General features: G+C 47.0%; 1 protein-coding gene across 7 annotated transcripts in view; it reads right to left on the bottom strand.

Annotated features, from left to right (window-relative positions):
* Positions 1-23,371, bottom strand: part of LOC147101838 (uncharacterized) — a 75,800-nt gene that overhangs the window by 17,336 nt on the left and 35,093 nt on the right. For 4 of the 7 annotated variants that reach the window (XM_085965984.1, XM_085965978.1, XM_085965983.1 and 1 more), the window contains one exon: positions 5,424-5,568. The exons of 1 other annotated variant lie outside the window; for it this stretch is intronic. In XM_085965984.1, coding sequence (XP_085822110.1) covers positions 5,424-5,568 — 145 coding nt within the window. The remainder of the gene's footprint in view (positions 1-5,423; positions 5,569-23,371) is intronic. 2 more of the 7 variants (XM_085965979.1, XM_085965981.1) reach the window with 2 other exon arrangements.

The following is a 23,371-nucleotide window of genomic DNA, read 5'->3' as shown; positions in this document are numbered from 1 at the left end:
CTAAGATTGCACAATATGTGATAAGGTTGGCTGTGAGGAGTGCAAACATCATGAGACAGGGAAGCGAAGAAACAAAATAACTTGCATTTATATTTAATGGCTTATCACACCCTCAGGATTTCCCAAATTGGTTTGCAACCAAAGGATTACACAGTCACTGTTATATTGGCAGCCGATGTAAACAGCAAGGTCTCGCCAACAGCGAATAAGAGAATGCCTGGTTAATCTGTTTTTGGTGGTGTTGCTTGAGGTAGGAATGTTGGCTAGGATATCGAGCAAATTGCCTGCCCTTCTTCAAATAGTGTCGTGGGATTTACTACATCCATCTGAGCTGGCTGATCGACAGTGTCTCCAACAATGCCACGCTCCCCATACTGAACACGCGCTATACTGAAGTGTCAACCTTAGATCATGTGCCCAAATCCACACTGGGGCTTGAACGCACAACTGTCTGACGCAGGGGCACTACAAATTGAGCCAAGCTGACACTTAGAGAAAAAGGCTTGAGAGACAGGGCAATGAGAGAAAAATCTAAGGCAGCAAAGGAATGACTGATAGGAAATAGAGAGATGCTAAAAGAATGAACAAAGATCTACAGATCTCTTTCACAAATGAATCAAAAAATTGTGTGGAACAACTTCCTATGGACTCGATTTATGTACTGTTAAGCATTCCAGTTTCATGCTTTGTTGTGAATCTGAAATAAGCTTACTTCAGAAGAACATTCCTTTTTTCAATCGAGGAGTATTGCAAACTTCACCTGAAGATACAACTTCTCTCTAAATGCTCAATCTAAGGCTTCTTGAAGGTGAAGCTGCTGGCAGTGTAATTTTGAATGATGATCCCGTGTTGATTATAGACTGTACTGAGACTGCAGACTCCTTCACTTGTGACCAAAAATTATCTTCAGTCAATTACCACAAATCTCTTGTCTCGATCCTAAGATTAGATTTGTACGCGAGGTTTTTTAAATTTGATTCTTTATTGATTGATTTAAATACAGACAATAAAAATACTGTCTGAAATACAATAGCATTCACCTTCAAGCAATAACATGTTAAAATTGTTAATATTTTTAAAAGACCCAGGGGGCGGAATTGGGTGCCTTTGCACATATTGGGCTGGAATTTTGCGGTGGTGCTACAGCGTTGCGCCCCAATCTCCTTCGCCCAGAGATCATGATGTCATCGCCTTGCGCATCGCCCCGGTAGCCCCCCGGACCCAAAATTGACTTCCACCCCCTGCAACAGCGCCGGTCGAAAACACCGACAGCTGCAGGAGGCGAGCATCGGGCGGCCGGCCGCTTCGGGGGCGATGATTAGAGGCGAGGTGGCCAAGGTAAGTGAAAAAAAACTTACCTTTCTTGTTCCAGTTTTTCTCGTGTGTTCCTGCCCGCGATCGATCAGCCCTGCACACTGCTTGAGTGCCGGGCTGATCGCGGGGGATCGTGGCTGCCTTGGTGGTCCAGGTGGGTACATTTTAAATTGTGGAGCCTGCAGCGATGGCCCTTCCCTTTATGGGCGGGAAGGAGCCTTTGAATGCGGCGGCGCTGCACGGCCCAGTGTGAAGCGCTGCTGAAGTCTCCACTTGATTTAGTGCTCCACTTCCTTCTTGGAGCGCAAAACCACATTTTTTTAAAATTTAGAAACATTAGCGCCTGGCACTAATTTTCCAAACTTTTAAAATTTAGCGCCCCAATCGGGGCTAGAATGAATTTCTCGCCTCCAATATTTCCTTCCATTTACTTCAATGTTATTTTAGGCCTTTCCTCTGATGAAAATTAATTTGTTTCAGCTATACACAAGTAATGCTTGTGTTTATAGAAGCTGTAGAAACATTTTGGCCAGAATTTTTCTGGGTTCGGGGTGGAGGGGCCACATTTGGTGGCGGATCGGCTGGGAAAATGTTTTTTTTTGACAGCGGGTAGGGATCCCGCTATCAACCTGATGCCACGCTCGTCTCCCAGATGTCGGGTCTGTCATCGCAGAATAGACCTGACACCAAGCGGCACGGGAGGCAATTTAGATCATTAGCTGGATTGTTAAGAGGCAATTAAGTAGCATTTTAAACTTACCTTTAGATTTTGAGAGTTCGCCAACGGGTTCCCCGCTGCTCGGGGATCACGTCCGGTAAGGAGATTGGGAGTTGTGTCAGCATGTGATGATTTCTAAACTTGACAGCTGCAATTGGTCTATAAAAGCTCTCATTTCATAGGTCTTCACTTTGCAAGGTTAGAAGCTGTTGCTTACTGCATTTGGAAGACAGATTGAGCTTTCTGCAGCTTGCAAGTGTTTGGAGCCAACTCTCTATCCAGTGCCACCTCATTGGAACAACCTCTCTCACCATTGACAGATCGCTTCTGTCATCTCAACTTCACCTGCCATCTGTTCCATCAGCATCGGTGCCCTTGAAATTTTCTCACCTTGGTCCTCAGAATTCTACCACAATCAGCCACAACACCAGCAGCACCAGGCAGACCAGCAGCTCCAACAACAGCACCAACCTTCTCCGCAATCAACTGATGCTGCACTGGACACAGGGCATCAGCACCCGACCACATTGCTGCCCGGGAGGCCAGGGATGGCCTCACTATAGCCAGATTGACTTCACTTGACGCTGTACACTCTGGCTGCCACATGATGTGCCAGGTTGGTGCCACCCCACACCAACACCATAAAGCATCCCTACCATGCCCAAGCCATTACTTTCAGACTCATCACCATTGCGGGGGGGGGGGGAGAGGGGGGGGAGGGGTGCCGTTATGGCTCGCCATTCACTGCAACTCACTAAGTCACTTCCAAAGGTGCACACAAATCTGTCCAAGAATGCAAAGTGTTGAAAATAAAGATTTCAATGTTTGACAGCACATAAACAGAAACTTTACATGATCATTAGCTAAAACACCCAAGTGCCTACCCTTGTGTGTTGTTAGTTGGTATGGTTGGACTAGGATGAGGGTGAGTGTGAGGGTTGGCTAGTGAGATGTGGAAGTGATAATGTAGATAGAGAGGGATGGGTGGAGGTGCAAGGTAAGTTGGTGTGAGTAAGGATGTGCAGGAGTAGGGTAGGGAAGGCAGAGTGATGGGGATGTGATGATTGGCACAGCAGGATGAGGTTGAATGTGGCTTTTCAGTAATGTTTTGTGATCTACTGAGATCATTGAAAGATTTGCATCACTGCAGCCTGGTCATGCTGATGACATCCCTGCTTGTGTCCTCCTGTGCAATGTGCAACCAGGCTGTTTTGATCCCCCGGGGGAGGTCCCTTCCGCTCATGGGAAGGGAAGAGAACCTCCCTGCGTACTGTGACTCCCTCCATAAGCATATGGAGGCAGTCATGGGAGAGCTTGGGTGCAGCCGTGCACCTCTGTGCAGTGCTTGTCAGTGTTTGCAGCACCTCAATGCTGCAGAACACTGACAGCAGACCTGTCAAACTAAATTTGGGCATGATCCCTTTAAAGAAAGCCGGCTGATGACGTGTCATCAAGTGATGTCATCAGACCCGCTTCCTTCAATTGGCTGGGAAACGCGCTGGGTGGGTTTAAAAAGCCCAAACTATGTAAAATTCTTTTCATAGAGCAGGATGGAGCCAGCAGCGGGGTCGCACCCTGCCACCGACCCCGGCCACCCTGGACCCGCCTCGGTAGGCGAAATCGCGGCCTTTGTTTCTGAGTAAAAGGGACAGGATAAAACCATATTATAAAATCCATTTGGGCTAGATTTTATTAAAGTAGACTTGCCACGATGAGCAATGATGATATTAAGTACATAGAGCATGTAACCAGCACAATTTTGTATAAAGTTTTTCATTGGCCCTGAAATGTAAATCAAATGACAAAGTCTACCCTATGTTATTCATCCTTGACTGGTTGATAGACTTGCATTGACGTTTTAATGGTTGCAACATCTCAAAGCATTAGATGCCACAGAGCATTTGATTATTTCTATCACACATATCCCTACAACTCTGAATTCCATTCCAAACTAGATAGTTAACCAACTCTTGAAAATAACATCAATAGTCGCAGCATTAATTGCTTTTGCTGGCAATCTGTTCCCTGTTAGTTTTACGTTTGTGTCCTTTACTTCAGCATTTAAAACTTAAATTACATGCGTACATCTACAAAAAAACATTTCTCTCGGCATTACTTAAATCCAAATCAAGTCCCCTCTTAATTTCCTTTGGTCAAATGAAAATAACAACAAATAAATGACAAAACAACAAAATAAGTTCTAATCTATGAGTCACTCTTAAGTGTTTAAAGTCCTAGAATTATCCTCGTCACTCTCTTTGAATGTGTCAATGTTCTTTGGAAGGTGGGGTGCTCAAATGTTGATTTATTTGACTTTTAATCAAATGCCCTTAAGATGTTTGGTTAATGCTGTGACAAAAGATTGGCATTGGATGGATACTTTTCGTGAATGGACCACATTTCCACCTTCGCTAATCGATACGCTTTCGCCTGCGTGTGCATTTGACAGCCCAGCTGACAGAACGGAGAACTGTCGTGCTAAAATAAAACAGAACCAGTCTTCGCTCACTGGTTTAACTGCAGCTCAAATGAGTGCCTGTGTTTGGCCTACCTGATGACGTAGCTGGATTAATTATTGAACCAGACCGACCATGAACATCCCAGATTCAATACACTAGTGGGGTGGGGGGGTGGGGGGTGGTGGGGGCAGTTTTTGAGGACGCTCGTCTGGCATAAATGAAGTGGTAACACCCCGAGAATGGTTGAGAATGACTTGCCGGCCCATTCCTGCCACCGCTGCGGCTGCAGTAACCCTGCCCCGGGCCTACCCCTGGGCTGCCGGAGCGCCTGCCTGAGACAGTTGTAGGCCCTTTTAATATGCAAATCGGGGTCCCATGACCTACAACGAACCCCGGTTGCCATTTTAGGGCGCTACTGGGTGGAGCTTGTGGCGTGCACGCCCCGAACATTGTCAGCTGGTGTTCCACCCGAAGGGGAACCCGCTGTAAGTTTTATTGCATATTTGAGGGCCTGTGAGAAGCAGAAGTGTTCCTCACAGACCAGGGATTCTGTACCACAATAGCCTTTACCCACTATGCGCAACGGTGTAGCTCGTTTTCAAATCTCTCAACAACAATACTCAATCATGAGGTATTCTCTCAAGTAGAGTTGACGTAGCTGTAGAAATAAATAATTGGGGGTAATTTTAACCTAACTCACTAGGTGGGAAACCCATGGGATTGGGTGCAACGCTGGTTTTACGCCCCCGCCCAACACTATTTGCCATTGACTTAAATGGAGAGTAAAGCCAGTGTTGCACCCGATCCCCATCAGTTATCCTACCAGTGGGTTCGGTTAAAAATATCCCCCACCATCTGTATCAGAGAGTGTTCTCTTTGAACATACTATGTGGTTACATTTGTAAATAGAATAGCTCCATGACGTTACTTACCATGTTTTCTTTGCTCTTGAAAACAGAATGGAGAGAATGATGATATTTGCTATTATTAAAAGAATAAAGATAATAGACATAACTGTAATAATAACTTTCAAGTTTTCTTGTCTGGCCATATATCCACAGTCACATTTTCCAGCTTCTGTGAAGAAAAAAGCTTGGAATTAATTGATAGTTCCAAATTGTGTGACTAGTTCTAAATTGTGTGATTTAGGTGTAAACTGCTACATAATACTGTGAAGAAAATACCAATAGATATGAATAGTTTCAATCACAACAGCAAAGAATGTATAAAGGACAACCTTTCTTGATATCAATGGGACGTCTGGGAATTCTAGAAATAAAACAGAAATTGTTACAAATACACAGGAGAGATCGATCAGAATCTGTAGGAAAAAAAGGACTAAAATGTTGGGGTTCAATGTATGGTTGCATTTGAAATGTGGCATCCTGAAAAGTCACACTATAGGTTGGACATTCAAATTTCCTAGCTGATAGTATAGGTTCTTGGGCTGTAGTTTACTCATCCAATTACTAGACGGAGAATTGAGAGTTTTGGTTGCTGAGCAGTGACTATGCTGGCACTGTGTAACAGAATGGAGGATTATTCCTGTAAATAAATAGTCAGTGATTAGAAAGACAAATGAGATATATTGTTGATGAGGATCGTTCAAGAATATTAATGCGAGTTTCATGGATAATTTTAGGGGAATTAAGGATAAATTCAGCAGGAGTGAATATGATTCATTAACTCATGTATGTTCTGCAGGCTTCACTGAGCCGCAGGCCCATGTATGCCTGGAATTAGTGAATAACCATAGATCCAGCGTACCTTATGTATCTATATCTATTTAAGTAGCAATACAGTTCCACTAGTAATATAGCCTCAGGATTGTCATATTTACTCTCATTAAACCTACTTCAGTTCCTTTAAGATGGGAGAAAAGAGTAAAACAATTTGAGTGCTCATGTTGGGTTTTTAATATCACTGATACTTATATGAAAGAGAGCTTTGCCTTGCATTAAGGGACAAAGTTTTTCAAGAAATGAACAAATCGTTATATACTACTAGAAATAATGCAAGCTATAAGGTTACAAAAGCCCCATTTTATCCACAAGCAAAATATAAAATATCAACCAGTCTTATTTCAAAAGGATGAATAACACATGAATGAATCGGTAGATGCCTTTCACTCATGCCTACACCAACATATGTGGAAGGAAAGCCTGCTTGTCTGCTTGCCCTACATACAAGCATGACAACTCTTTATCGATATCCCAACACTGCCAGATGCTACTTGAAGTGAATTCAATGGTATAGGTAAGGTGAAGGACAGCCCAGCCAAATTCCATATTCCTGTTGCTCATCAAAATACTGTATACCATTTCCTCCACAAAGAAAATTGGAGCAAAGCTAAATTGTGGTATAGTTGAAGACGCTGGTGATCCCATGCCATGAGTCTTACCTCTAGTCATTGTCTCCAAGCCCAAGAATCCTAACAAAATTTGTGTTGATATGCGACCATCAAAGAAGGAAATTAAGCATGAATGAGATGATACCCCACCCCTGAATAGAAATATAACAGAAGTAAACAAGTAAGTTGTACCTCAATCTGGATATCATCAGCTGGAGCTCAACAAGAAGTGCCACTACATTAGCACTTTGCAATACAGGTTGGTCTGAAGTAATACAGAAGACTAAGGGCTAGATTTTCATTATAGGCAGTTTTGGGGCGCTAACCTTAGCGCCCGCCCGAAGTTAGCGCCCGCCCCAAAGTAGCGCCCCGTTGCCGGAAATTCAGTGGCTTCGCCCTAAGAGGTTGGTGGAGCGCTAAAAGAGGCGTTCCACTACTATCTTTAGGTGCTAAGCCGGCGGTCCAGAGGGATAGCGCCCAGGCGGGGCGCAGCGCGGGTGCGGTCATTTTTGGACTGACAGCAGACCCCGTGGCGCCGACCAGCTCTTAAAGGGGGAAGGGACGAATTGGTCTGCTGCCACGCCCTGCACACTGCAGCCTTGCAAAGAGGCCTCAACACTGCTGCTCAGCCCCAGGGAGTCATGGCAACGCCAGAGAAGGCCCGTCAGCGTGCCCTGCGCTTCTCAGAGGGTGATCTGGACATAATGGTCACAGCTCTGGAGGTGAGGCGCAAGACCTTGTTCCCAGAGAGTGGGAGGAATCCAACCCACCACGACTACACCAAAGCCTGGAAGCAGATCGCCCAGAGGGTGACGTTCACCGGCGATACCCCCAGGACCCACAAACAATGTCGTAAAAAATACAACGACCTGACCAGGATTGTCAGGGTGAGTACCCTTTCCAGTCTCCTCCTCATTCTTGCATGTACACCTGACATGATGGGCAAAGGGAGCTGAAAGTCCTATTGGCCAGCCCTCAGCCAGCAGCATTGGGACAGTCATGAGCATCACATGGCCATTCGGCACTCTACACTCTGGCCAAGCTATTCCACCATGGGAGGCAGTGCACACGACATCAGGGCTTCACTCTGGCCGAGCTATTCCACCATGGGAGGCAGTGCACACTACATCAGGGCTACACTGCACACTTACAGCCCGTCCTTTCTCTTGCAGGCTAAAGTAGCCTTTAATCGCCAGGCCCGTGCCAGGGGTGGCCGCGCCAAGCTGCAGAAGCTCACTCGGCTGGAGGAGCGCGTGTGTGTGCTCATGGGAGCCCGTGTGATCGTCCCCACAGCGTCCGGAGTAGCCGACCCTCCACTGCCCGGCAATGGTAAGGACCTCGCCTTTTGGCCCTCTCGCGTCGCACTGGCCCATCCGAGCTACCACCTTTGCCACTGTCCCACCAATGCGCTGAATGCCACCAGTCCTAACTCCCTCGCTGACGCCGTCTCCTCACTCTGAAGCTACTCTTGTGCATTCCTGCTTTCAGCTGGTGACGACCAGGACCCTGAAGCTGCCAGTGACAGCACCTCCGAGCAGGAGGAGGAGGAGGAGCAAGCCGGACCATCGGGGGAACAGTCACGTCCCGCAGGAGAGGAGGAAATGCTTGACACCTCCTCACTGGACGAGTGCCTGGAGGAATTGTTGCAGGGCAATGCAGCTTCTGGGACCAGTGGCGTCCAGCCACCCAGGAGCCGTGCGCGTGGCCCGCGGCCTTCCCCCCAAAGGGGGGTAGGATCAGAGGGGAGTGCTGCTGATCGGCACACTCGCCGCCACCAACGTGGCAAGGGTCCCCTAGTTCGGCCCCCTCCTCCCCAGCGGGAGAGTCGCAACTCCAGTCCGGACACCTTCACCTCGGAGGAGGTGCGGAAGCTGGATAAGATGGCCGAGGATTCGGACCGGCGCCACACGGAGCTCATGAGCATGGTGGGGCGCATGCCTGAGGCCATCGAGTCACTGGCGACCAGTGTGCGCGAGTTCGGGGCAGCAACTGCCGCGAGTGGCTGCATGCTGACTGATGCCGTCAAGACCCTGGCGGATGTGATGCGGGCGCACACCAGGACAACAGGGGCACTCACTGCTGCCACACGCGCTGTCTCAGGCAGGCATCGCCAGGGCAGCCGCCGCGCTGGACCATCCCAGCAAGCCGCCCCTCGGCTGATTGTTGCGGATCCTGCAGTGCGGGCCCGGCCGAGTGCCACCGCGCCACAGCACCAGCCAGCGCATCCCAGACGCCAGCTGGCCCACATTGCGCCACCCGTCGCCGCCATTCCCCCACTGGGGCGTCAAGGGCAAGCGGCTGCAGCTGATGGTGGCCAGGCTCAGGTGCGCCACTCAGCAGACGGCCCCTCGAGGCCCAAACGCCGTGTAGGCCGCCCCCCAGCGGCATCTGGCGGAAGGGCATCTGAGCCTCAGGCGCCTTCCCCCAGCCTCGCAGCAGCCACTGGGCAGAGCTTGCGAAGGAGCAGCAGGCCGGGCAGGGGAGGCAAAAGGCTGGGCAAGGTCTCGCCCTCGCGGGCCACTCAGTAGAGGGTGCGGCCAGCTTTCCTTTTATATGGCGGTGGCCATCTTTATTTTGCCCATGGTTGTGTTGTTGGAGGGCTTATTTTTTGCGTTAGGCCGACGTTGAGGCCCGGTTTGAAGAAATGTGGACTGACTCCTCCCCAGTTTGTGGGAGTGAGTCGTTTGTTGGGCTTTTTGTGGGGCCCGTTTATTGTTTTTGGGGATTCATGTGGGAAGGGATTTTCATTTTTGTGTAATAAATAATTATCTTTATTCATGCAGTCTCCATGGTTGTTCTTCTTAGTGTTTGTTGGCTTCGCCGGCTGAGGGCTTGCGGAGCGGCTGCATTCATCTTCCCTCATGGCCCCTGGCCATTCCCTGACAGGGGGCTTAGAAGTACCGTGTAATAAGGTGGCGTCGTGCGGCCCTTGGCCCTGGTCGCTCCCTCCTGGGAACGTACTCCTGCTCCTCCTCCTCCTCCTCCTCCTCATGCTCCTCCTGCTCCTCCTCCTGAGGTGCTGGTCCAACGTCAGGTGGCAGTGCCTGAGTCCTGCGGATAGCCAGGTTGTGTAGCATGCAGCAAACCACCACAAATTGGGAGACCCGGTCCGGCGAATACTGGAGAGCTCCTCCGGAGCGATCAAGGCAGCGGAACCGCTGCTTGAGGACCCCAATAGTTTGCTCGATGATGTTGCGGGTGGTTTGATCGCTCTCGTTGTAGGCCTCTTCAGCAGCGGTCCTGGGCGCGCGGAGCGGGGTCATGAGCCAGGTGCACAAAGGATAGCCTTTGTCCCCGAGTAGCCATCCTCTTGGGAGAGGCTGTGCCTGGAACATGTCATGCACAGTACTCTGCCGCAGGATAAAGGCATCGTGGCTGCTGCCTGGGAAGCTGGCATTGACTGCCATGATGCGCTGCTTGTGGTCACAGACCAGCTGCACATTCAGAGAATGGTAGCTCTTCCTGTTGCGATACTGCTCGCCATGCTCCAGAGGGGCCCGCAAAGCCACATGCGTACAGTCAATGGCGCCCTGCACCAAGGGGAATTCCCCGAGTCTGGAAAATCCCAATGCGCGCTGATGCTGGCTCTCCAGGGCCATGGGGAAGGAGATGAATTGGCTTCTCCTTCTGAACAGTGCTTCGGTCACCTGGCGGATGCAGCGATGCGCGCCGTACTGGGAGATGTTTGCTATGTCCCCAGCAGCGTATTGGAAGGAGCCGGTGGCATAGAAGTTCAATGCCACCGTCACCTTCACTTCCACCGACAGAGACGTCCTGCACCTGAGCTTTGGCCGCAGATCTCAGCGAAGCAGGTGGCAGATCTCTGCAATCACTTCCTTTCGGAATCGGAGCCTTTTAACACATCGCGCGGCACTCATGTTTAGGTAGGAGCGCTGCTGGCGGTACAGCCTGACTGGGTAAGGCCTACGTGGCCGACGCCTGTAGCCCCCTCTGCCTCTAGCCAGGGCTGCCCCTCTCACAATGCGCCTGCGAGCCCTACGGACATGGAGCTGCAGCTCCGCGTTGGCACCCCATGCAACCCCCATCAAATCCTGGCAAACACTCAAATTTCCAAAAGACCACTTGCAGCGCTCTGGCCTGAGTCCAAAAATACCTGAGCTCTTGCTGCTTGAAACCAGTTAGCTATCCTCCTTGTTGTGTCTCCAGAAATGCGTTGCACAAGAGTGTTTTCTGAAAAAAGGCTGGCCTTTATACTGGAGAGCACGTCCCCTTTAATTTGCGCCCCCCGGGGCCTGCGCTGGTTGTGTTGCGTTCCTTTTTCCAAACGCTCCGGCCGCCAGCCGCACAATGGGGCGGTCCGACTGAAGTTTGGAATCGGGGCGGCCAAAGGGCGTTGCACGAGGATGTGACGTCATTTTCTGCGCGCGCATCCGGCCGGGCGCTAAACTTTGCGCCGGCGCTAACGGGCAACTTAATTTGGGGCGGGGCGCAAACTGCGCTGCGTGTAGCGCCCGAAAATCACTTCTCTTAAGGCGCTAACTGCTGGCGCTAGCAACTGAAAATCTAGCCCTAACTTTCAGTATGTCATCAGCAGCAGAGGTATTTCAACAAATTACCTGACAAGTGTGCCTTTGCAGCATCCTTCACAGGCTATACGAAAATGACCTTACACTGCACACAAGTGTGAAGGAACATACAGAATATTTTGACCTAACCTTTACAAACCGGGGAATGTCATCAGATCCCAAGCAGGTCAATATAATCCACAATGCTACATGCCCAAGTAAGGCATCAGAATTCCTCAGTCTTCTAGGCAAATAAACATACGAGCAATGATGGTCAGGAAAAGACCCTCTGGTCCATCCAGCCTGTCCCACATAATTGTGATACCTTGTTTAAATTTACGTAAGTAAAGAACAACAGTCCCAACTGTTGTGTATGTACCTTTAAGGGAATGACTGGTCTCAGACTGCAGTACCGGCAGTGACCACCCCTGTATAAAAGGCCCTAGCAGGCTTCTGTAGTTTCAGTTTCCAGGTTGTCTCCATTCAGTAAAGACTTGTTATAATCAACTCCTGCAGTCCGTGTCTCAATTATACACGGACATAATACTGGCGACGAGCAGATACGAACTTACCTACAATCTGCACCACCTCATGGGGATCCATCCCTGAAGCGAAGTTATCAGAGGTTGAGGCCAGAAGGAAGAAAGAAACAGTAGAAACGGTCGTCGACCATGGGCATCCGCCTCTGAGTCAGCGGAGTTGAAGATTTGCAGGAGAGGCTGTCGAGAGCGGGGCTTGGTTATCCTGTCGATGGTGCTTCAGCTAATCGGGCTGGTGGCAGGTAGTACACTGATCCTTCCTGGGCTGCGGCAGTCTAGAGTTCGAGCAGGTGGCTTGCAACGGGGCCGAGCAGCGTTGTCGGGAAGAGGAGAGAGAGAGAGGGTGGAGCACGCTGGGCGCGGCCGGTGCTACGAAGCCGGGCAGCGTACAGACCCGAGAAGAGGGAGGCAAGAGACCCGCAGGGTTGTTCCAACGACGGGGAAATTAAAAAAAATTAAAATTAAATGCACAAAAAGCCGCGAGGAGCTGCAGTTGCCACGGAAACAGCGGAGAGCGGCGTTAGCAGCAGTGCAGGAGGAAGTGCGCAAAGACCATAGGGCGTCGCCATCAAGGCATAAAACGCCAGCAACAGCGGAGAAGACAAAAGCACGGGAGGTGCCATTTTGTTAAATCGGGGAAGAAGGCAAAGCGCGGGAGGCGCCATCTTAGATTTTCAAGATGCCAAAGACTGGCGATATCACTGCCTTCGATAATGCAATAGAAGACAGGACCACGTATTTGGAAAGAGTTGAGGTATATTGCGAGACAAACGAAATAGCCGATGAGAAAAAGGCATCGGTATTGCTAAATTTAATGGGCGCAAGAACATATGGCCTATTGCGGGACCTGATTACTCCAGCCAAACCGAAGGCGAAGAGTTTTAACGAAATTGTTGCTATCCTACAGGAACACCTAAATCCTACACCACTGCTGATAGCAGAAAGATTTAAATTCCACAGGAGAAATCAGCATAAAAATGAGAGCAATGCTGATTACCTTACGGAACTACGCAAGCTATCAAAGCACTGCCAGTTCGGAGCAGGACTGGCAGATACCTTACGGGACAAATTTGTCTGTGGACTCCTGAGTGAAGGAACCCAGAAGAGGTTACTCTCAGAGAAAGAGCTGACGCTAGATAAGGCTTTCATCGTGGCAGTATCATACGAAGCAGCAGCAAGGGGAGCTGCGGAAATACAACAAAAGCCACAGGAATACGGCACTCACAAAATGACACGGGGATTTGCAAAATGTTATCGCTGCGGCAGAACAAACCATGACCAGAAGGACTGCTGGTCCAAGGACAAAATATGCAGGCAATGCGGAAAGATGGGACACATTGCACGAGTTTGCAGGTCTGGGAAGAAGACCAATGACAACAAAAAGGCTACTAAGGCACCGTACAGGAAAGTACAAAAGATGACGGACAGTAGTTCCGAAGACCAGATGAGCGATAGTGAATCCGGGAACAAGAGACTAAGCTGTCTCAAACTTCACAACGTAATCGCAAAAGAGGATCACCAAACCATTTGGGTCACCCTCACGATAGCAGGGTCCCAAGTCAAAATGGAATTGGATACAGGATCAGCTCTAACCGTCATGAATCGACGAGACTACGAGCGGCTATTCTCACACATACCCTTGAGAGAGACATCCATTGTCTTGAGGATGTATACGGGGCAAAAATATACCCCAGAGGAAAAATAAGGGTGCCTGTCGAATACAACGGCAAGAAAATATAGAAATTGTATCTCTATATTCTGCAAGATGGTGGACCACCATTATTGGGATGTGAATGGATCAGAAAGATAAGTTTAGACTGGCACTCCATTCAGGCACTGACGGTGGCTGATAAAAAGGATGACGACGTCACTCCTGGACGATTGTCAACAATCTTAGCTGACGCCAAAGAGGTATTTCAATAAGAACTGGGCACTCTTAAAGGTGCAACCGCCTCAATAAAAATAGAGGAGAATGCAATTCCCAAGTTTTTCAAAGCAAGACCGGTACCATATGCAATTCGCCCAGCCGTCGAGGCAGAGCTGGAGAATCTGGAGAATGCAGGCATGTTATCTAAGGTAGACTGGAGCGAGTGGGCGACAACCATCATCCCTGTCATGAAGAAAACGTTAAACAATAAGTCTGAGGAGCCAAGGAAGGTTCGCATCTGTGGGGACTTCAAGGTGACGGTGAACCCAGTCCTTCACACAGTACAATATCCTCTTCCAAGGATAGAAGATATCTTCACCTCACTATCTGGAGGGAAGCGTTTTACAAAAATTGACCTAGCACAAGCATATTTGCAGATGGAGGTTGAAGAATCCTTTAGGAAGTATCTCACGATAAACACTCACAAACGTCTTTACCAGTATAATCGACTGGTATTCGGAGTAGCATCAGCTCCGGCGATATGGCAAAGAGCGATGGAACAAGTCCTGCAAGGGATTCCGGGGACTCAGTGTTACTTGGACGACATCCTAGTGACAGGTGAAGATGACAGTGAACACCTTGCCAACCTAGAGCAGGTGCTCACTAGACTACGTGAACATGGGCTACGAGCCAATCGCCCCAAGTGCGAGTTTTTTAAGAAACAGATATCGTATTGTGGCCACGTGATTGATGAACAGGGGTTGCATAAGTCCCCTGACAAAATTGAAGCGGTAGTTAAGGCTCCAGCGCCTGAAAATGTATCGCAACTGAGGTCATTCCTCGGATTGGTGAATTACTACCATAAGTTTTTGCCGAATTTGTCCACAATTCTGCACCCACTGAACGCCCTACTATGAACGGGAGTAGCATGGAAATGGAGCGATGAATGTAAGCGGGCCTTTCAGAAGAGTAAGGACCTAATCACTTCAAGAGAAGTATTGGCTCACTACAACCCATCACTACCGATAAGACTGGCGTGTGATGCGTCTCCCTACGGCATTGGGGCGGTACTGTCACATAAATTCCTTGATGGTTCAGAGAGGCCGATAGCTTTTGCGTCACGCTCGTTAACTTCAGCCGAGCGTAACTATGCCCAGATTGACAGAGAGGCCCTCAGCCTGGTGTGTGGGGTGAAGAAGTTCAATCACTACCTGCACGGTCAGAAATTTACTCGACTAACTGATCATCAACCTCTCTTCTCCATTTTCAACCCTCAAAAGGGCGTACCGATAATGACGGCACAACAGCTACAGAGGTGATCCCTTTTCCTAGGGGCACACCAATATGACATCGAGTACAAAGGAACTAAACAGCATGGGAATGCTGATGGATTGTCGCGCCTACCGTTGCCGACGGTGGAAGAAGAACTGGCAGTGGATCCAGTGGAGTTATTCCACTCGACCATAGTCGAATGTCTCCCGGTGACGAATGCAAACATAGAAAAGGAAACACGAAATGACCCGACACTCTCCTGGGTCTATGATTTAATGGTGAAGGGATGGCCAGCACATGGCGAACCACTGCTGCCAGCATTCTCGCCGAGAAGAGAACAGCTGTCAGTGTACAGAGGAACCTTGATGTGTGGATCCAGAGTAGTAATTCCACCCAAATTGAAGGATAGAGTGCTCAATGAGCTTCATGAGGGTCATCTGGGAGGGGTAAAAATGAAGAACTTAGCCAGAGCGTTTGTGTGGTGGCCGGGAATCGATAGAGAAATCGAAGAGATGACCAAGAGCTGTACAGGATGCCAGAAGGTCCAAAACGCCCCACCACAAGCCCCTCTACATCCATGGGAGTGGCCCTCATCTCCATGGCAAAGGGTGCACATTGATTTTGCTGGTCCCTTCATGGACTCGATGTTTTTAATTGCGGTGGATGCACATTCAAATTGGCCAGAGGTAATAAAAATGTCCTCAACCACCACAGAAAAAACTATCACAGTCTTACGAACCATATTCGCCAGGAATGGGCTGCCTGAACAGATTTGCTCCGACAATGGATGACAGTTTGTGTCTGAAGAGTTCCGGAGGTTCTTAAAGAACAATGGTGTTAAGCATTACACATCCGCCCCATATCATCCAGCCACTAATGGATTGGCCGAGAGGTTTGTTCAAACATTCAAGAAGGCTATCAAGGCAATGTGTAATGAAGATATACCCCTGCAACACAAGGTGGATAACTTCTTGTTTGCCTACCGGAATGCGACACATGCAGTTACCAACCAAACTCCAGCCATGATGTTCTTCAATCGAAGACTACGATGCCGCTTGGATTTGGTTAAGCCAAACGTCAGAAGAGATGTGGAGAACAGGCAGTTTCGGAATATGAATGAAAGGCCGACCAGGAGTTTTAAGATAGGTCAACCAGTTTTGGCCCGGGACTACCGCACAGAGAAATGGCAGCCAGGAACGATCTGTACACGGCAAGGACCTCTAATGTATACCGTGGACGTTGGAGAGAGCATTGTAAGACGCCATGCTGACCAGATTCTAGAGTCACTGGAAAACGTCAACTCCACACCACGATCTGATACACCTGGCGATGAAACCGAAGTACCAATGGCATCCACCGCAAAATCGGTGATATTGGAAGCAGATGAACCAATCAACAACATTGATCCCGACTCAACCTTGCCAGAAGAACGTGATACCCCAAAGAGGCGTTATCCAGACAGAATCAGGAAGCCTCCTCAAAGACAGAACTTATAATTGCTTAACTTCAACCAATGTATCTAGCAATCGTAATTGTAATTAGTTATTATTTAGTTGTTAAATTAATGTTATGTACTGTTTATCTAAAAGGGGAGGAATTGTTGTGTATGTACCTTTAAGGGAATGACTGGTCTCAGACTGCAGTACCGGCAGTGACCACCCCTGTATAAAAGGCCATAGCAGGCTTCTGTACTTTCAGTTTCCAGGTTGTCTCCATTCAGTAAAGACTTGTTATAATCAACTCCTGCAGTCCATGTCTCAATTATACATGGACATAATACCAACACCAATCCCTGCAGAACACTACTCGCGACTGTAATGATATCAGCAAATAGTGATGGTATTTGCCTGTTTGATTATTATGCCTTACCAGCATATTTGCCTGTTTGATTATTTATGCCTGACCAGCAGAGGGCATGTGAGACAAGCAGTTTAGTTTTAGTTTCATTTTAGATGGATCTCTAAGATGGTGTCTCCTGTAAAGAATCTAACTTAATTGAACAAGCTTTAGATTAAAAGGCATTCTCTTTCATCAATGTGTCGTCATTGAACCCACATAGAAATCAATACATGGTGTCAGAAGTGATTGAAAGAGATGAAGAGGAAAAATCTGAAGTTAAATCAGCTCTCCACATATTAGCAAGCCAAAAGAGAACATCGTTACTTACCTTTGGAGAATAGCTAACGAAGTAAAAAATTGAAGGTTTACACACACCGGCGAAGCTTCAGTTGACAGGTAATGTGGCTGAAAATTGGAGGAGGTTCAAACAACGTGTGGAGTTGTATTTAGCAGCAATCGGAGCTGACGAGAAAAGTGATAAAATGAAAGCGTCAGTGTTCTTACATGTCATGGGTGATGAAGCGCTGGAGGTGTATAATAACTTCACATTCGCTGCTGATGGAGACAAAATGAAGTTGGATAAAATAATGGAACAGTTTGAGGCCTACTGCATACCTAAACGTAACGTGACGTTTGAGAGGCACAGATTTTTCACATGTGTACAGAAAACGGGTGAGACTATTGATCAGTATGTGACTGAACTGAGAAACAGAAGCAAAACGTGTGAATTTGGGGGACTGACAGACTCGCTGATAAAAGACAGACTGGTGTGTGGTATTCCAGATAATGGGCTGAGGGAAAGATTGCTAAGAGAGCAAAATCTAGACCTGGGAACAGCCATAGCACTGTGTAGGGCTACAGAGACTGTGAAGTTGCAGGCAAAGGAGCTGTTCAGTGACAGTAGCTGCAACGTGGATGCAGTGAGAAAGAACGGACACAAACCGTTTAACAAAAAGAGCGCCAATGTGAAAAAAGAGGCGTGGCCAGCGAACAAAAATGAAAGGGGCAATCGAAAGTCATGTAGTCGATGCGGTACACAGCATCCACCAAAGAAGTGTCCAGCATATGGTAAAACATGCAATAGTTGCAACAAAAACAACCATTATGCCCGTTGCTGTAAGAACCAAGCGCAACAAAGCAAGGTCCATGCAGTAGATGAAAGCGAGATAGAGGAGTTCTATGTAGATGTTGTGTCTGAAAACAAAAAGGAAAAAAGAGACTGGATGTTGACACTAAAAGTGAATGACATACACATTCCATTTAAATTGGATACTGGAGCACAAGGTAATGTGATATCAGAGACTGATTTTAAGAAAATTAGACCCAGACCAAAGATACATGGAATAAAAGTGAAAGTGACAGGATACTCAGATACTGATATACCAGTGAAAGGAAAATGCATTGTCAAACTGACACACAAGGACAGAGAGCAGACGCTAGCATTAATCGTGGTGCCAAAGGATGTGCAGGCCATACTAGGTTTAATAGCCTGTGAGAGACTGAACCTGGTAAAGAGAGTCCTCGTTGTGGAAAGCGAAGGAGAGACAGTCTATGATGAACTCATGAAAGAGTAGAACGACCTATTTCAGGGTCTAGGCTGCCTTCCAGGAGAACACACGATCAGAGTAGATAAAAGTATGCCAACGGTCATACATCCATGCAGAAAAGTTCCGTTTGCTCTTCAAAAGCAACTGAAGGCAGAGTTGGACAGGATGGAAAGCCTGAACGTGATTCAGAAGATAGATGAGCCAACTGAGTGGGTGAGTTCCCTCGTCATTGTGGACAAAAAGAATGGAAAGCTCAGAATTTGCCTGGATCCAAGAGATCTAAACAGAGCAATAAAGAGAGAGCACTTCAAGCTTCCTACACGTGAGGAAATCATGGCACAGTTTGCAAATGCAAAGTATTTCAGCAAGTTAGATGCATCATCAGGATTTTGGCAGATGAAACTGGACGAGGCAAGTTCAAGACTGTGCACGTTCAACAGTCCATTTGGCAGATACAGATTCCTAAGGTTACCATTTGGCATTGCCTCAGCTCCTGAAGTGTATCACAAAACTATCCATATGATCTATGAGCACCTGGAGGGAGTTGATACATCAATGGATGACATCATAGTATGGGGAACCACGAGAACTGAGCATGACGAGAGACTGAAAAAAGTGCTGGAAGCAACAAGGAAAACAAACCTGAAGCTGAATAGAGAGAAATGCCAGCTCGTGGTGACAGAACTGACATTCGTGGGAGATATCCTTAGCAGTGAGGGCACCAGACCAGATCCCAGAAAGGTGTCCGCCATTGAGAATATGTCAAAGCCACAATGCAAAAAGGACGTGCAGAGGTTTAATGGAATGATCAACTACATGGGTAAATTCATATCCAACCTCTCAGAAAAGATGGCGCCACTGAGACGACTAACTGAAAAGAACATAGAATGGGAATGGAATCATGAGCATGAGAAGTCATGGAGCGATCTAAAGAAACTGCTCACAGAGGAACCAGTTCTGAGGTTTTATGACCCAGCGAGACCCATCAAGATATCATCAGATGCATCACAGAGTGGGCTCGGTGCCATTCTTCTGCAAAAATATGACTACTGGCAACCTATTGCATATGCATCGCGCTCAGTGACAGACGCGGAGATGTGATATGCTCAAATAGAAAAGGAGCTGCTCAGCATCACATACGCCTGTGAAAGATTTCACCAGTTTGTGGCAGGACAAGCAATCAGTGTAGAGACTGACCATAAGCCCTTGATTGCATTGTTCCAAAAGCCACTAAATGGATGTCCGCTTGGAATACAAAGAATGATGATCAGGCTGCAACGCTATACACTGAATGTTGCGTACACCCCGGGTAAGCTGATATATACAGCAGACACGTTGTCCAGAGCTGTAGACCCAAGTGAGCACCCAAACACCAAAATGGATGAAAAAGTGAACGCCTACGTGGATATGATCACAAGTGCACTGCCCATAGCAGATGCAAAAATGGAGCTCATAAAGACTGAGACAAACAAAGATGAAACACTGAGACGACTGAGGAAAAGCATCTTGGATGGATGGCCCAACATGAAGCAAGACTGCTCACCTGACATGGCAGAGTACTGGAGCTGCAGGGCGGAACTATCAGTGGTCGAAGACATCATCTACAAAGGAAGTAAAATAGTTAACCCAAAGAGTCTGAGAAAAGAAATGCTAAAAAGGATCCATGGAGGATATCTGGGAATCGAAAAGTGTAAGAAAAGAGCATGAGAGGTGATGTACTGGCCACGAATCAACCAAGATGTGACAAATGAGGTGTCAAACTGCACAATATGCCTGAAATATCGAGCAAGCAATCCGGTAGAACCACTAAAGCCACACCCAGTGCCGGACAGACCTTACCAGAAGGTAGGCGCTGACCTATTCGTATGTCAAGGGAAGGACTATCTTGTAGTCACAGACTATTACTCCCTGTATCCAGAGGTTTGTAGACTGTACACCACCACTGCAGATGCTGTGATAACATGTATGAAAGCCATATTCTCCAGACATGGCATGGCAAGCGAGGTCTTCACAGACAACGGACCCCAGTTTTACAATGCAAATTTCCGACACTTTGCCAAAGAGTGGGACTTTGTCCACACAACGTCAAGTCCTCACTTTCCACAGTCCAATGGACTAGTGGAAAAATCGGTCCAGACAGTGAAAAGACTGATGTACAAGGCAAAAGACAGTGGAACTGACTTCTACCAGAGCATGCTTGTATACCGCACAATGCCGCTCGAGTGTGGTATGTCACCAGCCCAACTCCTTATGGGACGTCTGCTAAGGTCAAACCTACCCATCCTGGAGAACCTCCTGAAAACAAAAGAGGGGGAGAAAGTGAGAAAGTTCAAAGAACAACAGAAAGAAGAGCAAAAGTACTACTATGACAGAGGAACACAAAACCTACCTGAACTCCACACTGGTGACCAAGTAAGGTTCAAAGACAAAACAAACATATGGACTCAGAAGGGAACTGTCCTGAGTGAAGTCCAACCAAGATCATACACCATTCAGACAGATGAGGGTGCTGTTCTGCGAAGAAATCATTGGGATCTTCTCATGGGACCAGCCACAGCAGGTCAAAAGACTGATACTGTTGAACAACCTGATCACACAGCTGAGAACACATCATCTGAGGCAACAACTCAGATTCAAGGACAATCAATCAGAAAATCCTCAAGACACGTGAAGCCTCCTGAGAGACTCATTGAACAAGTTTAAGGACTCTTGTTATAGAAGGAAGTAATGTTATCTTATTCTTTCTTCAAGTTCTAGTGTATTTACATATTTCATGTGAACACACAAAACAAGGTTAAAAAACCTTGATAATGATAATGATAATGTAAGTTCATTAAGTGTTACAGTTAAAATGCAGAGTAATACAAAGAAAACATGTTGTTAGGTAAAAGTAAAATACTTTTGTTTTAAGAAAGGGAGATGTAATGATATCAGCAAATAGTGATGGTATTTGCCTGTTTGATTATTATGCCTTACCAGCATATTTGCCTGTTTGATTATTTATGCCTGACCAGCAGAGGGCATGTGAGACAAGCAGTTTAGTTTTAGTTTCGTTTTAGATGGATCTCTAAGATGGTGTCTCCTGTAAAGAATCTAACTTACTTGAACAAGCTTTAGATTAAAAGACATTCTCTTTCATCAATGTGTCGTCATTGAACCCACATAGAAATCAATACAGCGACCAATCTCCAAACAAATCCAAATCCATCTCTAACTACTTTCTGCCCATGTCCTTCCAGCCAGCTCTCAATCCAGCTCACTATATTAGCACTAATACCAGAGGCTTTGATCTTGTAACCTTGTCTGGTACCTTGTCAAAAGCTTGTAGAAAGTCTAAGTGGACAATGTCTACTGGGCTTCCCTCATCCACCACCTTGGTGACTTATTCAAAAATATAATAAAATTGTAAGACAGTATCTCCTCTTTTTGAAGCCATGTTGGGTATCCTTAACATGTCCCTTTCTATCCAAGTAATCATATATTGCATCCCTAATGATTCCCTCAAGCTTCTTTCCTATTACTGATGTTAAACTAATGGGTCTACAGTTACTCGGCTCCATCGTACCTCCTTTTTTTAAAGCTGGGGACTACATTAGCCTCCTTCCAGTCTGTGGAAACCGGTCCAGAGTGCAATGAGCTGTTAAAAATACAAGCACCCACGTATCCCATCTCCCTGAGGACCCGTGGGTGGATATCATCCAGCCTGGCTGCTCTATCTATTTTCAGGTTCCTAACTCTATCGAAAACAATATGTTCATCTATGTTAATATTAGTTTTATTAACATCATCATTAAATCCTAACAGTCGAGCATTGTCTTTAAGAGTGAAGACCAATGCAAAGTATTTATTTAATATTTCTGCCATACCCAGTGAGTCCTTTGTAACCCGTCCTTGAACATTCTTCAGTAGCCCAATACAGTTTTTGACAGTTCTCTGACTCTTCACAGAACTGAAAAAGCTTTTCCCATTATTTGCACAACTGTCTATCCTCTTTTCCATTATCCTTTCAGCCGATCTAATAGCAGCCTTCGTTTTCTTTAGCTGGTTCTTGTACTTAAATTGGTTTAGTTGAGTATTCAATGTCTTTAATTTGTAGAAACATTTTTGTTTACATCTTATTTGTCCTTGTACATGGCCAGTCAGCCACATTGGCTTTTTCTTACCACGCTCCCTTCTTTTGACTTTGGGTACATGCTTACTTACTGTTCCTGTTTTATTTCCAATTTGGTTATAATTACAGACCAACTGCTGACTCCAATGCAGCACAAAATTGGGCGGAGTGTAAACAGATGTCCAATCTTCCCACCTTCTCAAGGGCAATTAGGGATGGGCAATAAATGCTGGCCTTGCCAGTGATGCCCATATCCCGTGAATGAATAACATTTGAAAAACATTTTTAAATTCGAACCTGCCCTGTTCCTGCTGAATGGTTGAGGCTATATTCGGGGTTTAAGAATTCAAAACGCCACATTGCATTTTTTCCAGGATAGCCACCTGTAGAGGGAGATCTCAGATAATATTTATAAATTCTTAAAAGTTCAGAAGGGGATGTAATTTTACAGAAAACCAAACGTAAAATCATTTGCAGGTACTTGAGATCCAATACTCCTTGTAAATGTAGAATTATCAAAGCGATAAAAGTGGTTAGAAGCTGCTGCAAAAAAAATTACCTAGCAGAAAGCAGCAAGGTATGACATCGTCATCCAATCCCTCTTAGGGTACCTTTACACTGCAAGTTTAGTGCCACTGCAAAGTGGTTTTGATTCTGTACCAACACTATCGGCTGAAAATTCAGTAGCCTTAGCGCCTCATTTGAGGCGCTAGAGGGCCTTGCGCCGGAGTTATGGCCAATAGTGAAATTCCCTGGGGCCCTAAATTGGCGTTGCTCCGGTAGCGCTGCGCCGGCACCGATGACGTCATCGGTGTGCGCAGCGTCCCGG

This window comes from Somniosus microcephalus, chromosome 23 (genome assembly GCF_052327205.1).
Source record: "Somniosus microcephalus isolate GS21.2 chromosome 23, FLI_Smic_1.0, whole genome shotgun sequence".
NCBI classification, from domain to species: Eukaryota; Metazoa; Chordata; class Chondrichthyes; order Squaliformes; family Somniosidae; genus Somniosus; species Somniosus microcephalus.
This window is presented reverse-complemented; position numbering and strand designations above follow the sequence as displayed.